Genomic DNA, 18396 nt, shown 5'->3' on the forward strand with positions numbered 1-18396 from the left:
TGGAGCAGGCTGTGGAGGAGTTTGCCGCGCTTCAGCCTGTGCTGTGCTGCTTCATGTGACTAGTGCCCCCCGAGCGGGCGGGGGCTGCGGTGCCTTGGGCCGAACCAGGCAGCGGCTCAGCTTTTCCTGGTGCATGAGGCCGCTGGTGCGTGGGGCGGGGACCGCGCTGAGAGCGGTGCCCTGCGGGGGAACACGGGTGTCTGCGGACATGAACACAATAATCTTTCTTTTTTCTGTTAACTTGGGGGGTGTGTGTCTCGGATACAAAATACAGACACTTGTGTCGGCGTCCAGGAACATGTATGCGTTTGAAACGCTGAAACTCCTTCCTGGAAGCGACTCCTCTGACTTAATAGCACAGCATGGGAGTATCATTGCTCAGTGCCAGGTCATTATTGCTGCGAAGTTACAGGCTCGCAGTTTGTAAACAAAGAGCAAGCTGAATGAAATGGAGTGTATGCTGTGCTCTAGTACAGGGAATTGCTATTGTAGTTCCTGGATTTGATTATGGGTGTGTAGGAAAAAACCCTTATTTACAGCATATGTGTAGTATAGATACAGTTTTACAATAAGCACTTAAAATATTTCATAAATCATACTTGAGTAAAATCAGCTTTTCCTTTGTTTATGTGCTTTGGCTGCAAAGAAAAGTTACATTGCCTAAACACGTGCAACTGACTCATGCACTGGTTCTGATTTGGTTTTGCTGATTGAGTTTTGCCCCAGATATGTAAAATTTTAACAAATTTGAGGTCAAAACTGCTAGCTTTCATGACATGTCCTGAAATGTAAGGGATGAGTTAGAATGTGATTTTTATTTTTTTTTTTTTTTTTGACTTTAGGTAGGTAGTAAAGGACAGACTGTAGCCTAATGAAAATGCAGAAGCCTAGGAATTGCTAAAGTATCAAGTTATGGGCAGTGAGGATGTCTTGAGCTGTTGCATTAATGAAAAGTATAAAACCACATCATCATCATTGTTGGTTTACTGCAGTCATTTCCATGCTATTTTCTGAACTTGTGGATGACCAGGCCTAAGTGATACCATAAGACCAACAGTGACTGAGTTTGTAATGGGAGCACAAGTGGAGACACTTTCTGGAGAACTTGAAAGGGATGCCGTCATTTCAAAGTACAGATTCAACCAGTGTCCATTTAAGTTGGCTAAAAATGACAACAATTCCCCTTCTGACTGAGTACATTCATTGGAATTTCCATGTTATTTGTTAGTTTAGTAAAATACAAAATCAATGCCTACACTGAAGAACAGGAAAAGACGTAAGGAAAGGTGAGCTGTGAAGACACATCTTTAGCTGGGAACAGCATCTGCTGTCTTATCATGCATCTTACATATGTTTCACTCTTTGCTCACAGTAATCCTGTGCATTGTTTTGGATCAGTTGTGTATAGGATTAGCTGGTTTTATACATGTTCCAAAAGTGGTTGGATTATTGATTGATACCATGTCTAGGTGATGCAGGCAGTGTGCAGTGTACTAAAAAGGCATAATATGTACATGCTTGGTAATGTATTACCTAAAGGATTTTAGATCTTGCATATAGGACTAACTAAGTTAGCATGTAACTGCCATGAGCATGTGGCAGCCAAAAGGGAAATTGTCTTCTGAGACAGGGTAATTATCCTGAAGAAGAGAACAAGTAACCATATAAGGTAGTCTCTTCATGAAGAATAATTTAAAATGCACTGTAGAAAGCAGGTTTGTGATAGATCTTGAGCTGAAGAGGAATTCTGTTGGAACAGAGGAGTGACTGATGATTCCATTGAACTGACAGTGTTTTGTTTTGCTTTGCTTTGTTCCCACTCCTCTCCCCAGATCTGCTCCAGGAAGATGATTATTCCAGCAGTGATTATGGCAGTGGCGACAAACCAGGGACTGCTTTAGGAAGGACTGTGTTAAATGGGAATGTGATTTTTCCAGATATTTTTCACACCGATCATCTTCTGTTTTATGAGCGATTTAAAGCTTACCAGGATTACATCTTGGGTAAGTAATTTCTTAGAGAATAGGCAGTCAGGTTTCTTGTAGTGACTGTTTAAATGATCCAGTTTAAATGGAGTCGATTCTGTATTAAAATGTAAGATGATCTTAATTAGGCTTTGTAAAGATGTAGTGTGCTGTGATCACTTATGTTGCTATTGCTTGTGGATCAGGAGGCAATGGTTTCAGTATAAGTAAATAAAATCTGAATGACTGAAAGGCAGAGGTGCTAATACTGGATTCTGTGCCTTGTTGTAACTGATCTTACTAGTACTTTTTTTGTATGTAGTAAGGCACAGGCTAGCTGTTTAATACCATTGGCACTGAAACCTTCAGTACCTGGAAGGTTGAGTACTGAATCTCTTCCTCCCGGGATGCACAAAACGAATGATTCTTCAGCTTTCTGAGAGACACACAGCAAAAATGCTGCTGGTTATCATGGGCAAAACAGTATGAATTCAAACTTCAGATGTGACAGAGGAACATTTCAACTGTTAACTTTCATTTTTCGGTGAGCTGAAGGACTTTCCTTCCTTTCTTTGCATAAATGTACTGTCTTCAATTTCTTTAGCTGACTGCAAAGTTTCTGAAGTGAAAGAATTCACAGCTGAGTACCTGGTGAAGGTCCTTGAACCATCTGGATGGCTGGCAGTCTGGCGCACTAATGTGTTTGAGGTCCTTGTTGAGGTAAATAGAATACAGTTGCTCAGTGAAAGACAATGCTCAAGCATTTGTCTCCAGTCAACATCATTTACCTCTAATAGACAGATCACTTACAAGTTTAGGAGCTGGTAGAAAATGGTAATGTTTTCATATCTAAATGCTAGTGATGGCTAGAGCAATGGAAATTTTTTTAAAGAGTCCTTGCTTGAAACCAGAGGGGGGATACCAAGTCAGTGTGAGCAAGCTGTGAGGTAAAACTCTGGGCACAGAGGGAATAAGTATTTGGTCCAGAGCTGGCTGGTGTAATGTAATCTTTTCAAATATCAGGCTCTGATAATTTCTCATGTATTTTTTTTTTTTAATAAGTAAAATTTTTCCTTTTAACCCACCTTGGTACTGACAGTAGTTCTTTTGCATTGCATGCTCCTGTCACAGACCCACTGAGGATTGCTGGTTTGGGATATTCCTTTTCTAGGTCTCTCAATGTCTAAGTTACACATCTTTTTGCAAACCCCAATGGATGTTCAAACTTGCAGTTCCATTACACATTTGATGAGTACAGGCTAGTGACATATACATGTCATGTTAGCCCTCCTCAGCTATATCTAAGGTTCTGAGAAATCTTAAGAACTATTTGTTCTAACAGGTTGTTGATGTGGAGTATTCAGCTCTGAAAGCAGTTGTGCAACTCAGTGAGCCTTTCCTGTGTGAGTCGCGGGACAGCACCTTTACCTTGGAGTGCATGCAGGAGCTTTTGGAGCTGAAGGAGCGTAAGATACTACTGCAGGAGCTGTGGGTAGTATATGACGAGTCAGGAGAGTTTGACCAGACAGCACTAGCTGTAGAGCATGTCAGGTAGGAAAACACCCAAAGTTTAATTTTTGTATTGAACAATGACACTCTGGTAGTATCCAATGGGTGATGCCCTGAGTTCTTGTGGTCATGCTGGTAGCTTCACAAGCTAAGCTTTCCAAAGTAAAATTGGTGATCGATACTGTGTGAAGACTGCTCACAAAGAAGAATCTGTGGTGTCCTCTGCAGCTGCAGGTAATTGCACAATAACCAGGTATGTTTGGCTGCAGTTCATTGTCAGTCTGCTTGCTGTGCCAAAAGCTTGGAAGAAAATGATTTGTTTTCCTTGTCTTCTTCACCCAGATTTCCTTGGGCTGTATCACCTTGCCCAAGGAGGGTTCTAGTGCAGTGTTCCTTTCTCTTCTGTAACATTTTGGTGGATTTTTTCTTTTCTGTTCCATTCTTTTTCTTTTCTGCTTTTTCGCCTCCTCCCCTGAATTTTGTCTTTATTTTTCAAGTGTTCATGTCTTCTATTTTCTTTTCCTTTCTTTATCACCTTTGCCTCTTTTCCATCTCCCTTGCTTTCATATATTAATACTGTGTACAAATGGGCAGTAGGTGGATGAAAGAGCTGAAATATGAGGAATGACCTTCCTGTCTAGAAAATGGGCCATTTCAGAAGTAGTGGGTGAAAAAGGGGGGAAAGAGACAAATTCTGTTGAGAGGTACTCCGTATTAGAGATCTAAGCTTGAATGATGGAGGTGACAAGCTCATTGCCAAAAAGAAAGTTAAGCTGAAGGATGCCTGCCCAAAACCAAACAACTATTCCAAATCCAGTTTTTAGCTGTTCACTCTCTTGATGAAAATGGAACTTGGGCTCTTTATGAATTTTGACCTCTAATGCACAAAATAAAACTCTATATGCAGGTAGACAATAGAGAACTTGTGTGTGCTGAATAGTTTACAGTAACATGGAATTGGAGAAAGGTGATGCTTTGAGATGAATTCTCAAACTGATTACATTTGTGTGTTCAGTGCTATTCTCCCTGCTCAGGTGAATATGGCCTGCTTTGTGTGATTAAATGCTTACTTTGCTTCAAAAGGTTCTTCTACCAGTGCATCTGGAGGACCTGGGATGAGGAGGAGGAGGATGATTTTGATTACTTCATGCGATGTGTTGAGCCTCGACTGAGATTGTAAGTGCAACACCTTTGATATTATTTGGATAGAACCACAGGGAAGGGTCATGTAGGAATACTGACACAGCTAGATTTTTTATAAACCTTTCTTACTGGTAAATTCCAGAAAGTTTATTCTAACAGCATTCACTTCTGACAGTCAAAACTTTCTATGGAAAAAGTGTGCAGCTGAGATTGCCACTTGATTTCTGAACCCTCCATTTTTCCCTATAATCTTTGACCTTCCATCAGATGGCACTCCAAACCCAGCTATAGCCTCCTTCATGCTAATGTGAACTGTAATACTAGCAAGGGATGCTCTGATGCCTCTGGGTGTAGAGGAAGAACTGGAATGGAATTGAATGTACACAAAATCTTGTGAATTGGTCATGCTGAAGGAGGAACGCATGCATTCTTTCCCTAATGTGATTAGTCAGCATCAGGTTTTCTGAAGGTGGGCTTTAAATGCTATTCTGTCATGTGGAACTGAAGCAATGCATAAATAAGGACGTGATCTGTTATATTTTTAAGGGTACCAAATAACCAAAGCATAAAATATACCTGGAATGAATAATTGTAAGTGATTTTTACTGTAAGTTTTCTCCTGAGGTTTGATGCTTCGTTTTTCTTTCATGAGTTACTCCTCCTTTTCTTGTCATAACTTAGCATCATGATTATCTGGAAGTTTGTGTGTCATTCAGATACAGGTTTGATACTGCTGTGATGCTGGGGAACTAAATCAGTGAATATTTACAACCTACCCTGAAATGCTATTTACAATATTAGCATATAGCATTGTGCTTTACAAAGAAAATGAGTACAATTCTCCACATTAGAAAGGTGGCTGGAGGCCTCTCTTTCAAACAGGACTGGGATATGCCTGTATTTTTCTGAACTCAGGCAAATAAGGAGGAAGTGTTATGTATGGAAACTATACATGTTTCTTAAGTGTTTATACCAGTACAGTCCAGCAAATGGCTGTTATGTTGTTGAGTTTTTCCAGCCTCATGGAGATTTGGCATGACATGAATCTAGAGTAGAATGATATGCTATGGGATAATGTTTTATTTTTTTAAGACTGTGTGGCCTTACAGCCATTTTAGCAAGAATCCAAAATGTTTAAACAATTGTCTTCAAGCAGAAAAGTGAACGTTACACTTTCTTATCCTCTGATGTTTCAGCTCAGGAATAATGCATGAAAACGTAGGATGCTTTAAACTCTTTGTGTGTCTTGTGTGCACTGTTTTAATGAGAACAGACAATAGCTTTACACTGCATGTTAGTTAAGTAAAGCTGTATGAACTGTTTTTCTAAAGCTTGAAAAAACAACATAGTTTTATTCACTTTCATAGTTCATGCTCTAAAATGTGGAGCTAATTGTGTAAAAAATTGTTTCCTTCGGGTATTTTATATTTCTATATTGCTATAAAGTCTTCTGCTGTTAATCAAGCTGCATTGACTTAATCTGTTGCTTCTAATAACCCCATTGCCAAAATTTTATGAGGCTCTGGTTTGTGCACCCTGTATAGATACCAACTGCTGTGACTACAAATTTTCTTGCTCTTTGCAGCATGCTTTAAGTGCACCCTTTAAAGAATCTCTGAAAGTTGAGGGAACATCTTTGCCCTTATTTCTTGTAGCCTCTCAAATAGAGCTATTTATACTGTGTTCAGTTGGTTCCCTATAAAAATGGTGCGAGCTAATTAAATCGTGGGTTTTTTGTGTCATTAACTGATGTCCAGCTTTTTTGTAGTGACAGTGATTGGTCCTACGTGATTGGCCCTGAAGCTTTTGGCACTGTCTAGGTAGCAGATGTCCTCATCTTTTGACTTTGGCAATGCAATTATGGGCTGTCATTTTCTGGTCTGCAATTTCATTTGTAGAGGTTACTCTTGGGATGGTGCAGATTTTGCTATGCAGTGCCTTCCCATCTTCATCTGGTGCTGATAATGCCTTTCTTATTCTGTGTTTTTTGTCCCGATAGTTTAGATTGCTGCTAATAGACATGTTACATTATAGGATTTTTCTTTGATTTCAGACATGATTTTTTCAGTTTTTGTATTAAATGCTTAAAAGACTAATTTTTATGTATAATTACCTTCTAAATACTTACTATTTTTTTAGAGCTGTGCTTATGCCTTTGTTTTACACCAACTTTCTGATACTTGTGTATAATCTTTAAAGGTGGATGGCCAACTCTTTAGGAAGTAATTTATTTGTGTCTGTTCATATTTTTGGTTCTGCTGCTTTCAAAAAATATTTAGCAGTGTCGATACAGACTGTGGAGAATGTAGACTGAAGTACTGATGTACTTCATGTGTTTAAAAATTGTTCTTATGTTCTGTGTTTAAAAATTGTTAATGTGAAATAATTGACCCCTTGCTCTGAATTGCAGGCATTATGACATCCTTGAACACCGTGTGCCTTCTGGGCTTGCAGCCAATTATCAGAACTTGCTGTCTCAATGTGAAGAGCTTTACAGCAAGTTTTTAGATGTGAGGAACAGCATATCAGGCAGTGATTTGGACTGTGAAGTAGAAAACGTCTCCATGGTGGAAGGACTAAAATTGCTTGAGAAAATAGAGCATTTAAAACGAAAGCTAAAAGTAATTGAGAATCCTCTGCTGAGGTACTTGATGGGTTTATGCAAGGAGGAGGGCCATATGGGAAACTATACATGGACAGTCTTTAATAAAAAAACAACTGTTGGCTTCACTGCTCTTGTTTTAGGTATGTGTTTGGTTATCAAAAATACAGCAGTCTCCAAGCTAAAGGACTGAGACCAACAGGTGACAAGATCACTCATGTTGTGTCCTCAACCATGGTGGCAAGTATGCTGCAGTCATTGATAAGGGACAAACTTTGCCCTGAATCTTGTGGTGAAGAACAAGAAATACAGGTACAGCAACAGGACTGGTCTGAGTCCTAATACTTTTTTGTCTGCTCAAGAAACAATAAGGAAGAGTAAGTTAATTTATCATGTGCAAGATACTACATTTGCGGTGTTGGTTTTTGTCAGTTCAAAAAAAGCAGTATAATTTAAATTGTAAGTGGTAAGACAGGATGATACAAATAATTTCTTTTAATTCATTTGTCTGCTGAGTACTCTATATAAGCAATTTCCTTCCTGTGTGTAGGAAATGAGATAAACCTGTAATAATTCTACAATGAAACATGGTAAGGCGTAATACTAACATTTAGTTCTGAAATACTGGTTTCTTTTGATGTTGCTGATAATGACCTAGAATTTCAAGGAAGAAATGTCATTCTCTTGTTTTACGTCTGAGTAGGAGATACATTTATTTTAGAGCAATTTAGTTCTAGTGAATTCAGACAGGACTTACCACTTCAGCAGTTAACAGTCTGGATTCCTTGGGCCCAAATGAAATTGCTTGCTGTATTCTGATCAAGTTAATGAATTACAGATGGCCACAATGGAGCCACAGGGAAAGTCCTGGATTAACTTTTGGGCTATAAGTCAGATTTTCTGACTTGACAATTGAAAATGCTCTTATTATGCTTATCCTGGAATTTGCTGGGAAGCAGTAAATGTGCACTTTCTGTACTGTTTGTAATCCTTTAGTACAGAATTCCCAATAGTATTTGCCTAGGGTATCAGCCTGCCCTCCTTGGGCAAGAAAAAAGACTATGCGGACCCTGTATTTAATACTGTAATATCTGAACTCTATTTTGGGGTGACTTGCAGCAGGAGTAAAGGGTTATATCAGTGTTCAAACCAGTTCAAATCTAGTTGCTGAGTTTTCTTTACATTCTGTTGTCTGTTTCTTTAGTGATTCATGGTAAGTTACTTGAGGCAGAATTCAAAAGTTGGCTTCAAACCAAGGCCATAGTGAGGTTTGCTTTCTGATGCATATGCTTTTCAATCTGTGTCTCTGTCCCAGTTTTCTCCTGGGGGAATGGACATGACACAAACATTGAAGAAATGCTTTAAGGCTGTTTTTGTCCAGAGTGTGATATGATTCTGAAATTCAAAGTAGATTGGTGCATTAAAAGGGGTTTCTTTTAAGCAAAGGCAGCAACTGTTAATTGAAAAGTGAGCTTTTTAAGGGCATAAATGCATCCATTTTTATAGCATTTTTGGGAGCTGATTATGCTGTTTGTCTTTTACAGTTTCACAATGATCCACTGGCAGCTGTAAATGCCTGTTATGAAGGAGACACAGTAATCATCTGTCCTGGTCATTATGTTGTAGATGGTGTGTTCTGCATTGCTGATTCAGTTGAACTAGAAGGTAGAAGGCTTCCTAGCATAAAGATCTTTAATGTAAACTATGTCTTGAACAAGCTTTGCGTAAAGATTTACTTTCTGTGGAGACTGGTGGGAACATTTGTGTTTTGGTTTTTTTTTTTTTTTTTCTTCAGAGTGTTCCTATTTCTGCTTTAGAGCCATGTCTAATGCAGGATGGAGTAAGCTGTTTCATTAGCTGTAGTTCTGCAAATAAACTGCAAATTTTGTTGATTAATAGCAAATTAATAATTCCCTGCTAACCATTTGTCTGGATAAATCCTGTTTATGTAGATAATAGAGAAGATTCAAAAGAAACATAGGGGATTTTATTTTTTTATATATATACATATTTATTTTTTTTTTAATCTAGGAAGCACAGAAGTCATTTTGAGAGGCTTCAGTTTGTAGAATCAGTAACTTAGAAGGACTTCTTTTCATGTCTTAATGTGCTTCAGAGGTGTAGTCTGCGACTCCCTGACAGTATAGTACTGGTGAATACAGAGGGCAAGAACCAAGTGCTGTTTATGGCACTTAGCGCCTGTCAATGATGTGTGTGTGGGCTGCCAATTTGAATCTGCACTATGTGAAGCACATGGGTAGAAGAGGGAGATGCAGATTTATTTTTGCTGTAGAAACAGACACAGCATGTGTGATTTTGCACAGCATGTGCAAAATATTTGTTTTAAATACTTCTGCCTTGTGTAGGGTAAGTTGCATCTCTTCCTTAAAGTTCCTGATTTCTCAGTATAATTCCTCTGCTTTAGCATGCACGCTCTGCAGTGTAATACTCAGTATATCACTGGGGCTTGTACAGCTGTTCAGATACTTAGCTGCATTTTTATTTTGTCGAAAGTTCTTAATGAGAAGAAGACTGGGAGTTTAATTTTCTGGTGTTCTGGACTTGATTTTTCTTGCCCTCCTTGTTTTACGAGTGTCATTTTCTTTCTTGTCCTTGTGTATGTTTGATTTATATAGATGTGTATGCTGTTAGACAATGCATCTGCAGGATAAAGGATTGCACTAAAGTTTTATTTATCTGCAAGAGTGACATTGTTCTAAAATTGTGGGGTGGTATTCACTGCTTTTCTAGCTTTGAGGAAGCAGTAATACAGATGCTGCAATAGCACTCCTGTTAAAGAATATGCTTCTCTGTTTTAGGAAGCAAGGTGTATGCATATATATCTTTAGTATGAATCACTCTGAATAATGAATACTTGCCAGGGTATTTGATCTTACATGGACTTGTGTTAGAGTAGTTTTTATAGCAATAGGAGCAGCCAAAACTTTTCGAAGGAGGAGAATCAAGAATAGTGCTGCTGGTGCTAATCTGAGTAGCTGGCCATTTGGGTGGCTTTCTTGGGATGAATGGGTGACTCGCCAGAGATACATTGTCACTTTGCTTAGTGGAGCTTTTGTGTTTTTCCAGTTACTGTGCAAGTCAGTCCTAAGGTTGAAAGGTAGAAGCAGTAGCAACTGCAGGAAATAACTGTAAAGTTAACTTTAACACTTGACAAAAATGTGTCAAAGCAAAGGCACCTAAGGACTTCCCTTCTGCTTGTATAGTAGTTGTTAAAGTTGGATGGGAACCTGCAGTATCAGCCTGTCTAATACCTGCGGTCAGTGGAACTGGATTATTATTGCTGTTAGCCTTTGGGCAGTCACTGAGCTTACAGCACATGGTCATGACCACCTTGCATATTGAACACCACTGACGGCCAGTGACTCTTTCCTCCTCTATTCCTTATCTTCTCACCAGCTTCCTTCTTACTACTAGAGCTGCTACTTCAGAGGTGAAGTGTAAAGCAAGCCAAAACATGGTCAGATGTCCCCTGTTTGGCTGTAACAGTTACTTTCTCCTTAGCTGGTGCAATGCTGTGTTTTTTACTTCAGTCTGAGAACAGTGCTGATAACACACTGAGGGTGGTGAGGCACTGGAACAGGTTGCTCAAGGAAGTTGAGAATGCCCCAACCCTGGCAGTGCTCAAGGCCAGGTTGGACAGAGCCTTGGGCAACATAGTTTAGTGTGTGGTGTCCCTGCTCATGGCAGGGGGGTTGGAACTAGATGATCTTAAGGTCCTTTCCAACTGAAACTATTCTATGATTCTATGTTTTTAGTTGTTGCTATGTAATGCTTACTCTGATCAAGGACTTTTAATCTCATGCACTACCAGTGAGGAGGGTCACGGAAAGCCAGGAGGAAGCAGAGACAGGACACCTGACCTGAACTAGCCAAAGGGGTATTCCACACCACAGCATGTCATGCCCAGTATAGAAACAGGGGGGAGTTACCCCGAAGTCCCAGATCACTGCTTGGGTTGGGCTGATTATTGATTGGAGGGTGCTAGGTAATTGTACTGGGCATCACTTGTGTCTGGGTTTATTTTTTATTTTTAATTTTTCCCTCTTAGTTTTGCATTCTTTCCCCTTGTCGTTTCCCTTGTTATTAGTGGTAGCAGTAGCAGTTTTGTATATACCTTAGTTACTGGACTGTTCTTATCTCAACCCATGGGGTTTACATTCTTTCCATTCTCCTCCTCATCACCCCCTGGGAGTGGTTCTGAGTTTCCAGCTGGGCTTAAACCATGACATTAGGATAAACTGCAAGTAGCCTGTAGGACAGTTATTCTCAAAACTCTTTCCTTGGTTAATAACCTCCTTCTGTGTGAAGTTAAACTAGATCTGCCATTTGCTGTCCTGTAGCATTCTGTCTTTACATACTAGAAGTATACTGCCCCATGCCACCTCCCCAGGGGTGACCGTAAATCAGTAGCAATGGGAAAAGATTTCTTAGTAGTACAGTATATATCAGTCACTTAACTTTGCCTTAAGTCTGCTGTCTTTAAAACTTTCTGCCAACTGTTGTTCAAAGGTTTTTTCTTTTGAAGCTTTTTATTTGCACATTACAGTATTTATTTATGTACTTGGTTAAAAGCTAGCATCCAGCTCAGGCAATTCTTATCTGAGTTTGTGTGTACTCTCAGAAAATGATAGGACTCATTCTGCATTAACAGATGTTGCATTATTGCTTTCCTTATCATGATTCTTGTTAGTGACAAGCAATAAGAGCTTTATATGCTCATAAATTTCCCTGTAAGTGGTTGAATGCTGACAACTGTGCATGATTTGTAAATCAATGTTGGCATATGTTTGTGAAAGTTTCTTTTCTGAGCTGAATTAATCTGGAAACCCATGTAACACAGGACCATTAAATTTTGACCCAAGTTTCACTTAAATATGGAAGTTCAGTGAAGCTTACTAAGAATATCAAGTCCTTTGCACTTGCCTGCCTTGTGTCATGGTGGTGACTGCTTTTTTCCCCCTTGCTCTTCTTAACCTCTGCCTGCTCTAGTGAACTTCTGCACTCTGCAAGCAGACTGCAGGTGTTTGTGTCCTTGGATATTGCATCGCCCTGCTCAGTTGTAAATTTTGGGAGTGAGAACTTTGGCCTTGGCAAATTTGAGCTCAGTTTCCCTTTCGTTCAACTGCCTAAAATAACTTTACATTTTATAGCATGTCATTAAAGTAAGATAACTGAGTTTTGAGTACCTGTACCTTGGTTCAGAGGGGATGTATGGTGTAGCCTGGCCACTGGGTGGAAAATCATATTCAAGATATTAGACCTCAGTGCTGGAACCTCCATATTTAAATTAAATGTCTGCAATTTAGCACCTGATTGTTACCAGTTATTCATCAAACTTGAATCTTTCACCTCTGCTTCAAGGCTATGGCCTGCCAGATGATATCGTAATAGAAAAACGAGGGAAAGGAGACAACTTTGTTGACTGTACGGGAAACAATATAAGGATCTCCAGTTTGAAATTAGTGCAACATGATGCTGTGGAGGGGATTTTAAGTAAGTTTAAAGTATCTTGATCTTTTTGTGACTCTTTCATAATTTGCTCTTAGAATTAATGCTGGGATACAGTGTCGGAGTTCACTAGTTCTAACAAAATACTGTAGAGAGGAGCCCTACCAGTATAAATATCCAGGCTTCACTTTTTTTTTTTTTTTAACTTGCTTATAATGTGGAGTTCTACTTTTTGTACTTTCAAGCTATTGTGGCTCTTGCGATTTATTCTTATACTTGGATAAGATCATTTGACTGTCAGTTTTCTGCTGTTAAGGCTGCCTGGCTCTGACTGCTGCACAGCCTCTGTCAGGCAACCTGGAAGAGGAAATTATTCCTCTTTCCACAAAACCCCCTGTGGCACTATTGAACTGTAGCTGAACCCAGCCAGCTCTCCACTGAGGAATGGCATATGCTGTAGAAGTAGTGTGAAACTTTGCTGATAGCACAGTCAAACAGGCTCAAATAATCCTAAGTTGTATCCAATGAGTTTATTGGCCATGGCCCTTCTGTCTTTGCAGAAGGTGCCAATTAAAATTTTGCCTCCGCAGACATTTGGTTTTAAACATGTTAAAAAGTTTTGGGTTTTTTTGTCACCTGTATGCATGTATTCAGTATTTTATTAAATCAGAAAAGAACAGTTGCTGTCACTTTCAACAAAAAAAAAAAATAGCCAAGGCAAATTCTTGACTCGTGCTCCCTTGCAACAGTGTTCTGGCTTTATACTAGAAAAACAGCATGAACTCACACCATGCACGTGGGCCCGAAGGGGATAAAATTAAAACAGTAATTTTATCACACTGCAGAAATGCTACAAGTCCATCTATGTGTAGAAGGGGTTCGCTTTTGCATAACTGATTAACAGTATTTCTTTTTTGTGTATGTAGATGTCCATCATGGGAAAACAACCCTGGATAATTGTGTTTTACAATGTGAAACTGCAGGTATAACAGTACGAACTTCAGCTGAGCTGTTAATGAAAAACTCAGATCTGTATGGTGCCAAGGTACAAAATTCTGAACTCTGGCTGGTTTCCCAAGTTAAAATAAAGATTTCTGCTTGGAAATAACTGTCTATAATGGGATGACTTGTTGCTCTTGAGAGAACCTTTACAAACTAATCTGGGACAACTACACGTTACTGAGTTTAAGGAGATTGGTCCCAGGGATGCTGTAGCCTCCAAGAGTATCTTATGAAGTGTCTCATGCTGATTTGTGTGTGATGATATGAAAACAATGTACTAATAGGGTATATCTGTGAAGTAATTGTTGCTGCATTGCTGGACTGATTCATGTCATTGAATGAAGTGATCTTCTGTTGTCTCTGCTCATAAATTTTCTCATGAAACCTTTCATTTGTTCTGCAAATGAAATGCCCTTTTTAGACACCCTGTCCATTAATTCTTACAGAGGGATGATAAGTACAGAAATGAACTCTGATTACAACATTTCAAAGAATGATGGGGCTTTGAATGTTGAGGTGAAGAACAATAATGTAATGCACAGCTGTGCAATTACTTGTTACCAGAGCTTTTATGGACTGGTAACTATAATGTTATGCATGGGGCCTCAAACTTGAGTGGTGCTGCTTACTGTGAAGCTGGAGTGGTAACACAATTTTGCATTGCACAAATTGCTAGATGAACAAAAAGATCTGCAATGGAGCTGTCTAGTTAAATTGGAAATGTCTGAACTATTTGTGAACTGCTACCAATTTCATCTTGTAGGGTGCTGGTGTGGCAATATATCCAGGTAGTACATGCACCCTGTTGGGCAATGGCATACACCACTGCAAGGAGGGAATACTCATAAAGGTCAGTTAAAAGCAGAATGTACTACTTCTTCAAAAGCTTATGGCTGCTAAAGTTAATGCAAATATTTTGTGTTTAGGCTGGTTTATAACCTTGCTGCCTTACGGTAGAGCTCTTATGTGTCACACATGATGATAATGGTACTTGTCCACCAGAGCAGTATTCTTATTTTCTTCCTTATTTGCAGAAAGAAAATGCTGTTTAGAAAGTCACCTGCATAGGCAAATAATAAAATTCTAGGCAATGCATAGAACTTACTTAATCTACCTAAAACTTGAAAATTTTGCATCACTTTAGCTGGAGATGACATGTTGGATTTAAATTTCTTTGCCATAGAACTTTTTAGATGAACATTCTGACATCCCCAAGATAACCATGGTCAATAATATGATCCATAATAATGAAGGATATGGTGTGGTCCTGGTTAGATCAACAATGCCCTCTGATGTGAAGGATGCTTCAGCAGAGAGAACAAAAGGTATTTCTCTCTTCCTATAAGAAACTCCTAAAACTAGTAAATCTAGCATACCCAGGTTTTCTGATTGCCTAATTCATAATCAATTCTTAAATTTTCTAATGAAATATAGATTGGTTTCGCTGAAATGAATGTTCATAACTCTCAGAACACTGGAATTTCCTGAAGGATAAACTTGCTGCCGGGAATCACTGTGGATATCTGTGCTTCATGGTGTGTGTGTATTTCTACGGAAAAGTCCTTATGTACCAGATCTATGCTCCCTGCTAAGCAGAGCCTGTATGACTGATGGCCTCCTCAGGTCATATGGGAACAAGAGTGTGACCAGAAATGGCTTCTCTTACAGCCCTTCTGGTTCATGATAATTCTCTGCTCTTTTTTTTCTTTTTTTTTTTTTTTTTTTTTTTTTTTTTTTTTGTTTCTATTGTGCTTTAGAGCTTGAGTCATGCTCCCAGCACAGATTATTTTTTTTTTTTCTCTCTCTGCAGGAAATAGAATATGACAACTGTAGTTTTCATACTGTGTCTTATTCAACACATCTTTATACTCATATGTCTAATACCACTTGGCAACTTGAAGTCCTCTCAAGCATCTTACACTGTATTTGGAATATGTGGCTGTCACTAAGTAGCTATCCAAAAATTGAGTGGGATGAGGTGAAAATGTGAAGGCTAAATTCAAGGAGTTTTAAATTATTTTGCAGTTTTGTGTGATTGTTGATGGCATTCTTATTGTTTCCTGATTTAGGAAATACCCAGCCTATCCAGTCAGGCAATGGGACAGCCTGTGTAGAGGGCTTCAGGCAAGAACTACCACCTGAATGTTTAACTGATGAGTTGGAGCTTTATGAGCAAGCTGAGATTTCTGAAGAAACTGAAGGCAATAACAAAATTGCACGTGAACTCAGGGTTACTTCTGCAAAGAAGAGCCAGCTGCAGAAGAGAAGATTGAGTACACTGGGAATCACACAGGCTGATGACAACTTAATGTCACAGGCAATGTTTGTTTCTATTGTGGGCAATCAGTTCAAATGGAATGGGAAAGGAAGTTTTGGTACCTTTCTTTTCTGACCTGACTCATAATGTCATTGCAATAACATAAGCATAAGCTCTTATTTTCACTGCTGCTTTCTAAGGAATTAACCTGTTCTGTTAACCTTCCATAATGTTAATAAAATGTCACAAATATTTACTAATAGTGTATGTGTATAGTATGTAGGAACTTTGCTTCCTTGCTGCAAGTATGGCTAATGTGGTAGAAAACGTAACTCTAGCATGGAGGCTGTGCATGAATTCTACTGATCTACAGATCCTGCTGCTTTGTTGGCTCTGATTAATTTCTTTAGTGTATTTAACTTCTCATTGTACCGAAAAAACCCCAAACAAAACCCACAACAAAACCTGCAAAGAAAGAAAATATAGATAGGGTTCATCATGGAAGAGGGGACAACAAATGTGCAGCATTAGTGGTACATCTGCATATCTTTTTAAAGCATCACTAGTCTACAGCTGAGTCCTGTAAGATACGGACATACTCCATAAGTTTTTGTCTTGAACAGAAGCTAGTGAAATGGTCTTCCTTAGAACTGTACTGGCTGGCTGCCAAGCTTCATACTTGACAGATTGCCTAGAAAAAAATAGGATTTGGAAGGGTAACATCATTCAGTCTTCCATGTCTTTCTGTGCCCAGCTGTTTACTTTCAACAGCTACCAATGCCTGTGCACCTTTTCCTTAGCAAAACCAGCATCAAATGGAACTCCATTAGTCTGAACATGGAGAAATCAAAATGGATGTCTGTCAGTGGTACTCACACTGTACTTTTGCATTCTGAAACTTTTAAAACCATATGCAGCTTGTAGCAGCTGAGCTTTTGGAAATGAATTGACAATTTCTAAAAGTGACTTTCCACTGCAATCTTACTAGCCCAGACCTGTGGAACATTCAGTAAAACCAAGGCATTTAGCTGGCTTGCTGTTGCACATTATTAGCTCTTACTTGAGGGAAAACTTGGAAAGATTGACTGAGGGCTCTTCCTTTTCAGAGCTTCTCTGATTTTTTAACTGCAAATCTACATGCCTTCTTCAAAATTTCTGTTCTGTCTTCAAGACTTGTAGGTCAGGTTTTGAACTGGTGTGTAAAAATGTATGTAGGAAGATGGTAACTCCTAAGTGATTCAGGATGTCTTATGAAACAGAATCAGATACAGCATTAAGAGGGAGAAAAGCATCTTGCCAGCACATTGGCTTTGGAATAACTTCTGAAACCAGTTTAGCAGGTTTATGCTTTCACTAGAAAGGAATGCGTTGCCTGGAAGGGGATTAGGAGAGTGATTCAGATTCTTCACTTTAGCCATTCTTAAATGGAGATAACAATCAGAATTCACTTCAGTACATGCTTTGTTTTAGTGTGAACAACTGATAGAAAGGGAAAGATTCCACCACCCTTCTCCCCCATGTATAGCACAGAATTCATTGCAGCTTTCCCAGCCCTCTGCTGCTGGATTTGTCCTTCTTGGGACACTTAACTTTAGGACTAAGCTTTGCATTTTGATGAACATAAATGCCATTGCAGTATCTCAATGTGTAGAAACCATAAATGTTTGCCACTTAGTATAAAGTGGCAAAGTGGTATAAAGTGTTATAAAGAAATACTTGAGTCATGTAATACTTGAGCTGAATACCAATACCTGCAGTAGTTTAGTATCTTAAGCTATTCATCAAGTCACTTGCCATGTTTCATGTTTTGTCTTTATTTCCTGAGTAAAATCCTTATTAAAGAACTGGGGCTAAGAATTTTGTTGTTTTGTTATCTTTTGAAAACTAACTCTCCTGAGTGAGCTGCCTTTGTGATGCACAGGTAGCATTTCTTTCCCTTGCACTGCATTTTAGGCTTGGTTTATCTCTTGATAGCCTCTGATCTTCATGTTTTAAAATTCAACTTTACATTGATGAAGATATCAATAAAAATGTAACTCTGCTGCTTTTATTACCACCAGAGTTTTGCCTGTTCCTGTGCCAGATGCCTACAGTGATTCTACTGTGCAGGTTGTCTGTAGATCAAGGAGCAGAATGTGAAAAGATGAGGCTGCTGGTAAAAATTCCAGTCACCTCCTTTGTGCAGGAATGGCATGATAAAACTGAGGTTAAATGCTTGATGACACTTGAAGCTCAAGGAACTAAGCTCTGAATGATGGGAAAGGAGAGGAAATGGAGGAAATAGAAATGCACGTATGTGTCCAGTAGATATCACTTCAATGCAACTCCTAACATCACTGTCCAAATAATTCTAATACTACACATGCCTCGAAAGACAATGCTCATGCCACTGAAATGAGTAACAGGCCACTTTATTAATAGATACTGAGGCAACTCGGCAATGCACGTTT

The 18396-nt window shown here is 39.0% G+C and overlaps 1 protein-coding gene across 1 annotated transcript; it reads left to right on the top strand.

The window, feature by feature from the left end:
* The first annotated feature begins 298 nt into the window (after nucleotides 1-298).
* Nucleotides 299-16081, top strand: SHCBP1 (SHC SH2-domain binding protein 1). Its single transcript, XM_010024463.1, has 13 exons — nucleotides 299-419; nucleotides 1833-2003; nucleotides 2569-2684; nucleotides 3307-3515; nucleotides 4557-4649; nucleotides 7027-7260; nucleotides 7362-7530; nucleotides 8763-8883; nucleotides 12601-12732; nucleotides 13614-13732; nucleotides 14453-14539; nucleotides 14873-15014; nucleotides 15759-16081. Exons 1-13 carry the CDS (start codon nucleotides 299-301, stop codon nucleotides 16079-16081), a joined length of 2037 nt encoding a protein of 678 aa, XP_010022765.1.
* The last annotated feature ends 2315 nt before the right edge of the window (nucleotides 16082-18396 follow it).

The sequence above is a fragment of the Nestor notabilis genome, unplaced genomic scaffold, assembly GCF_000696875.1.
Source record: "Nestor notabilis isolate BGI_N333 unplaced genomic scaffold, ASM69687v1 scaffold14101, whole genome shotgun sequence".
Taxonomy (NCBI): Eukaryota; Metazoa; Chordata; class Aves; order Psittaciformes; family Psittacidae; genus Nestor; species Nestor notabilis.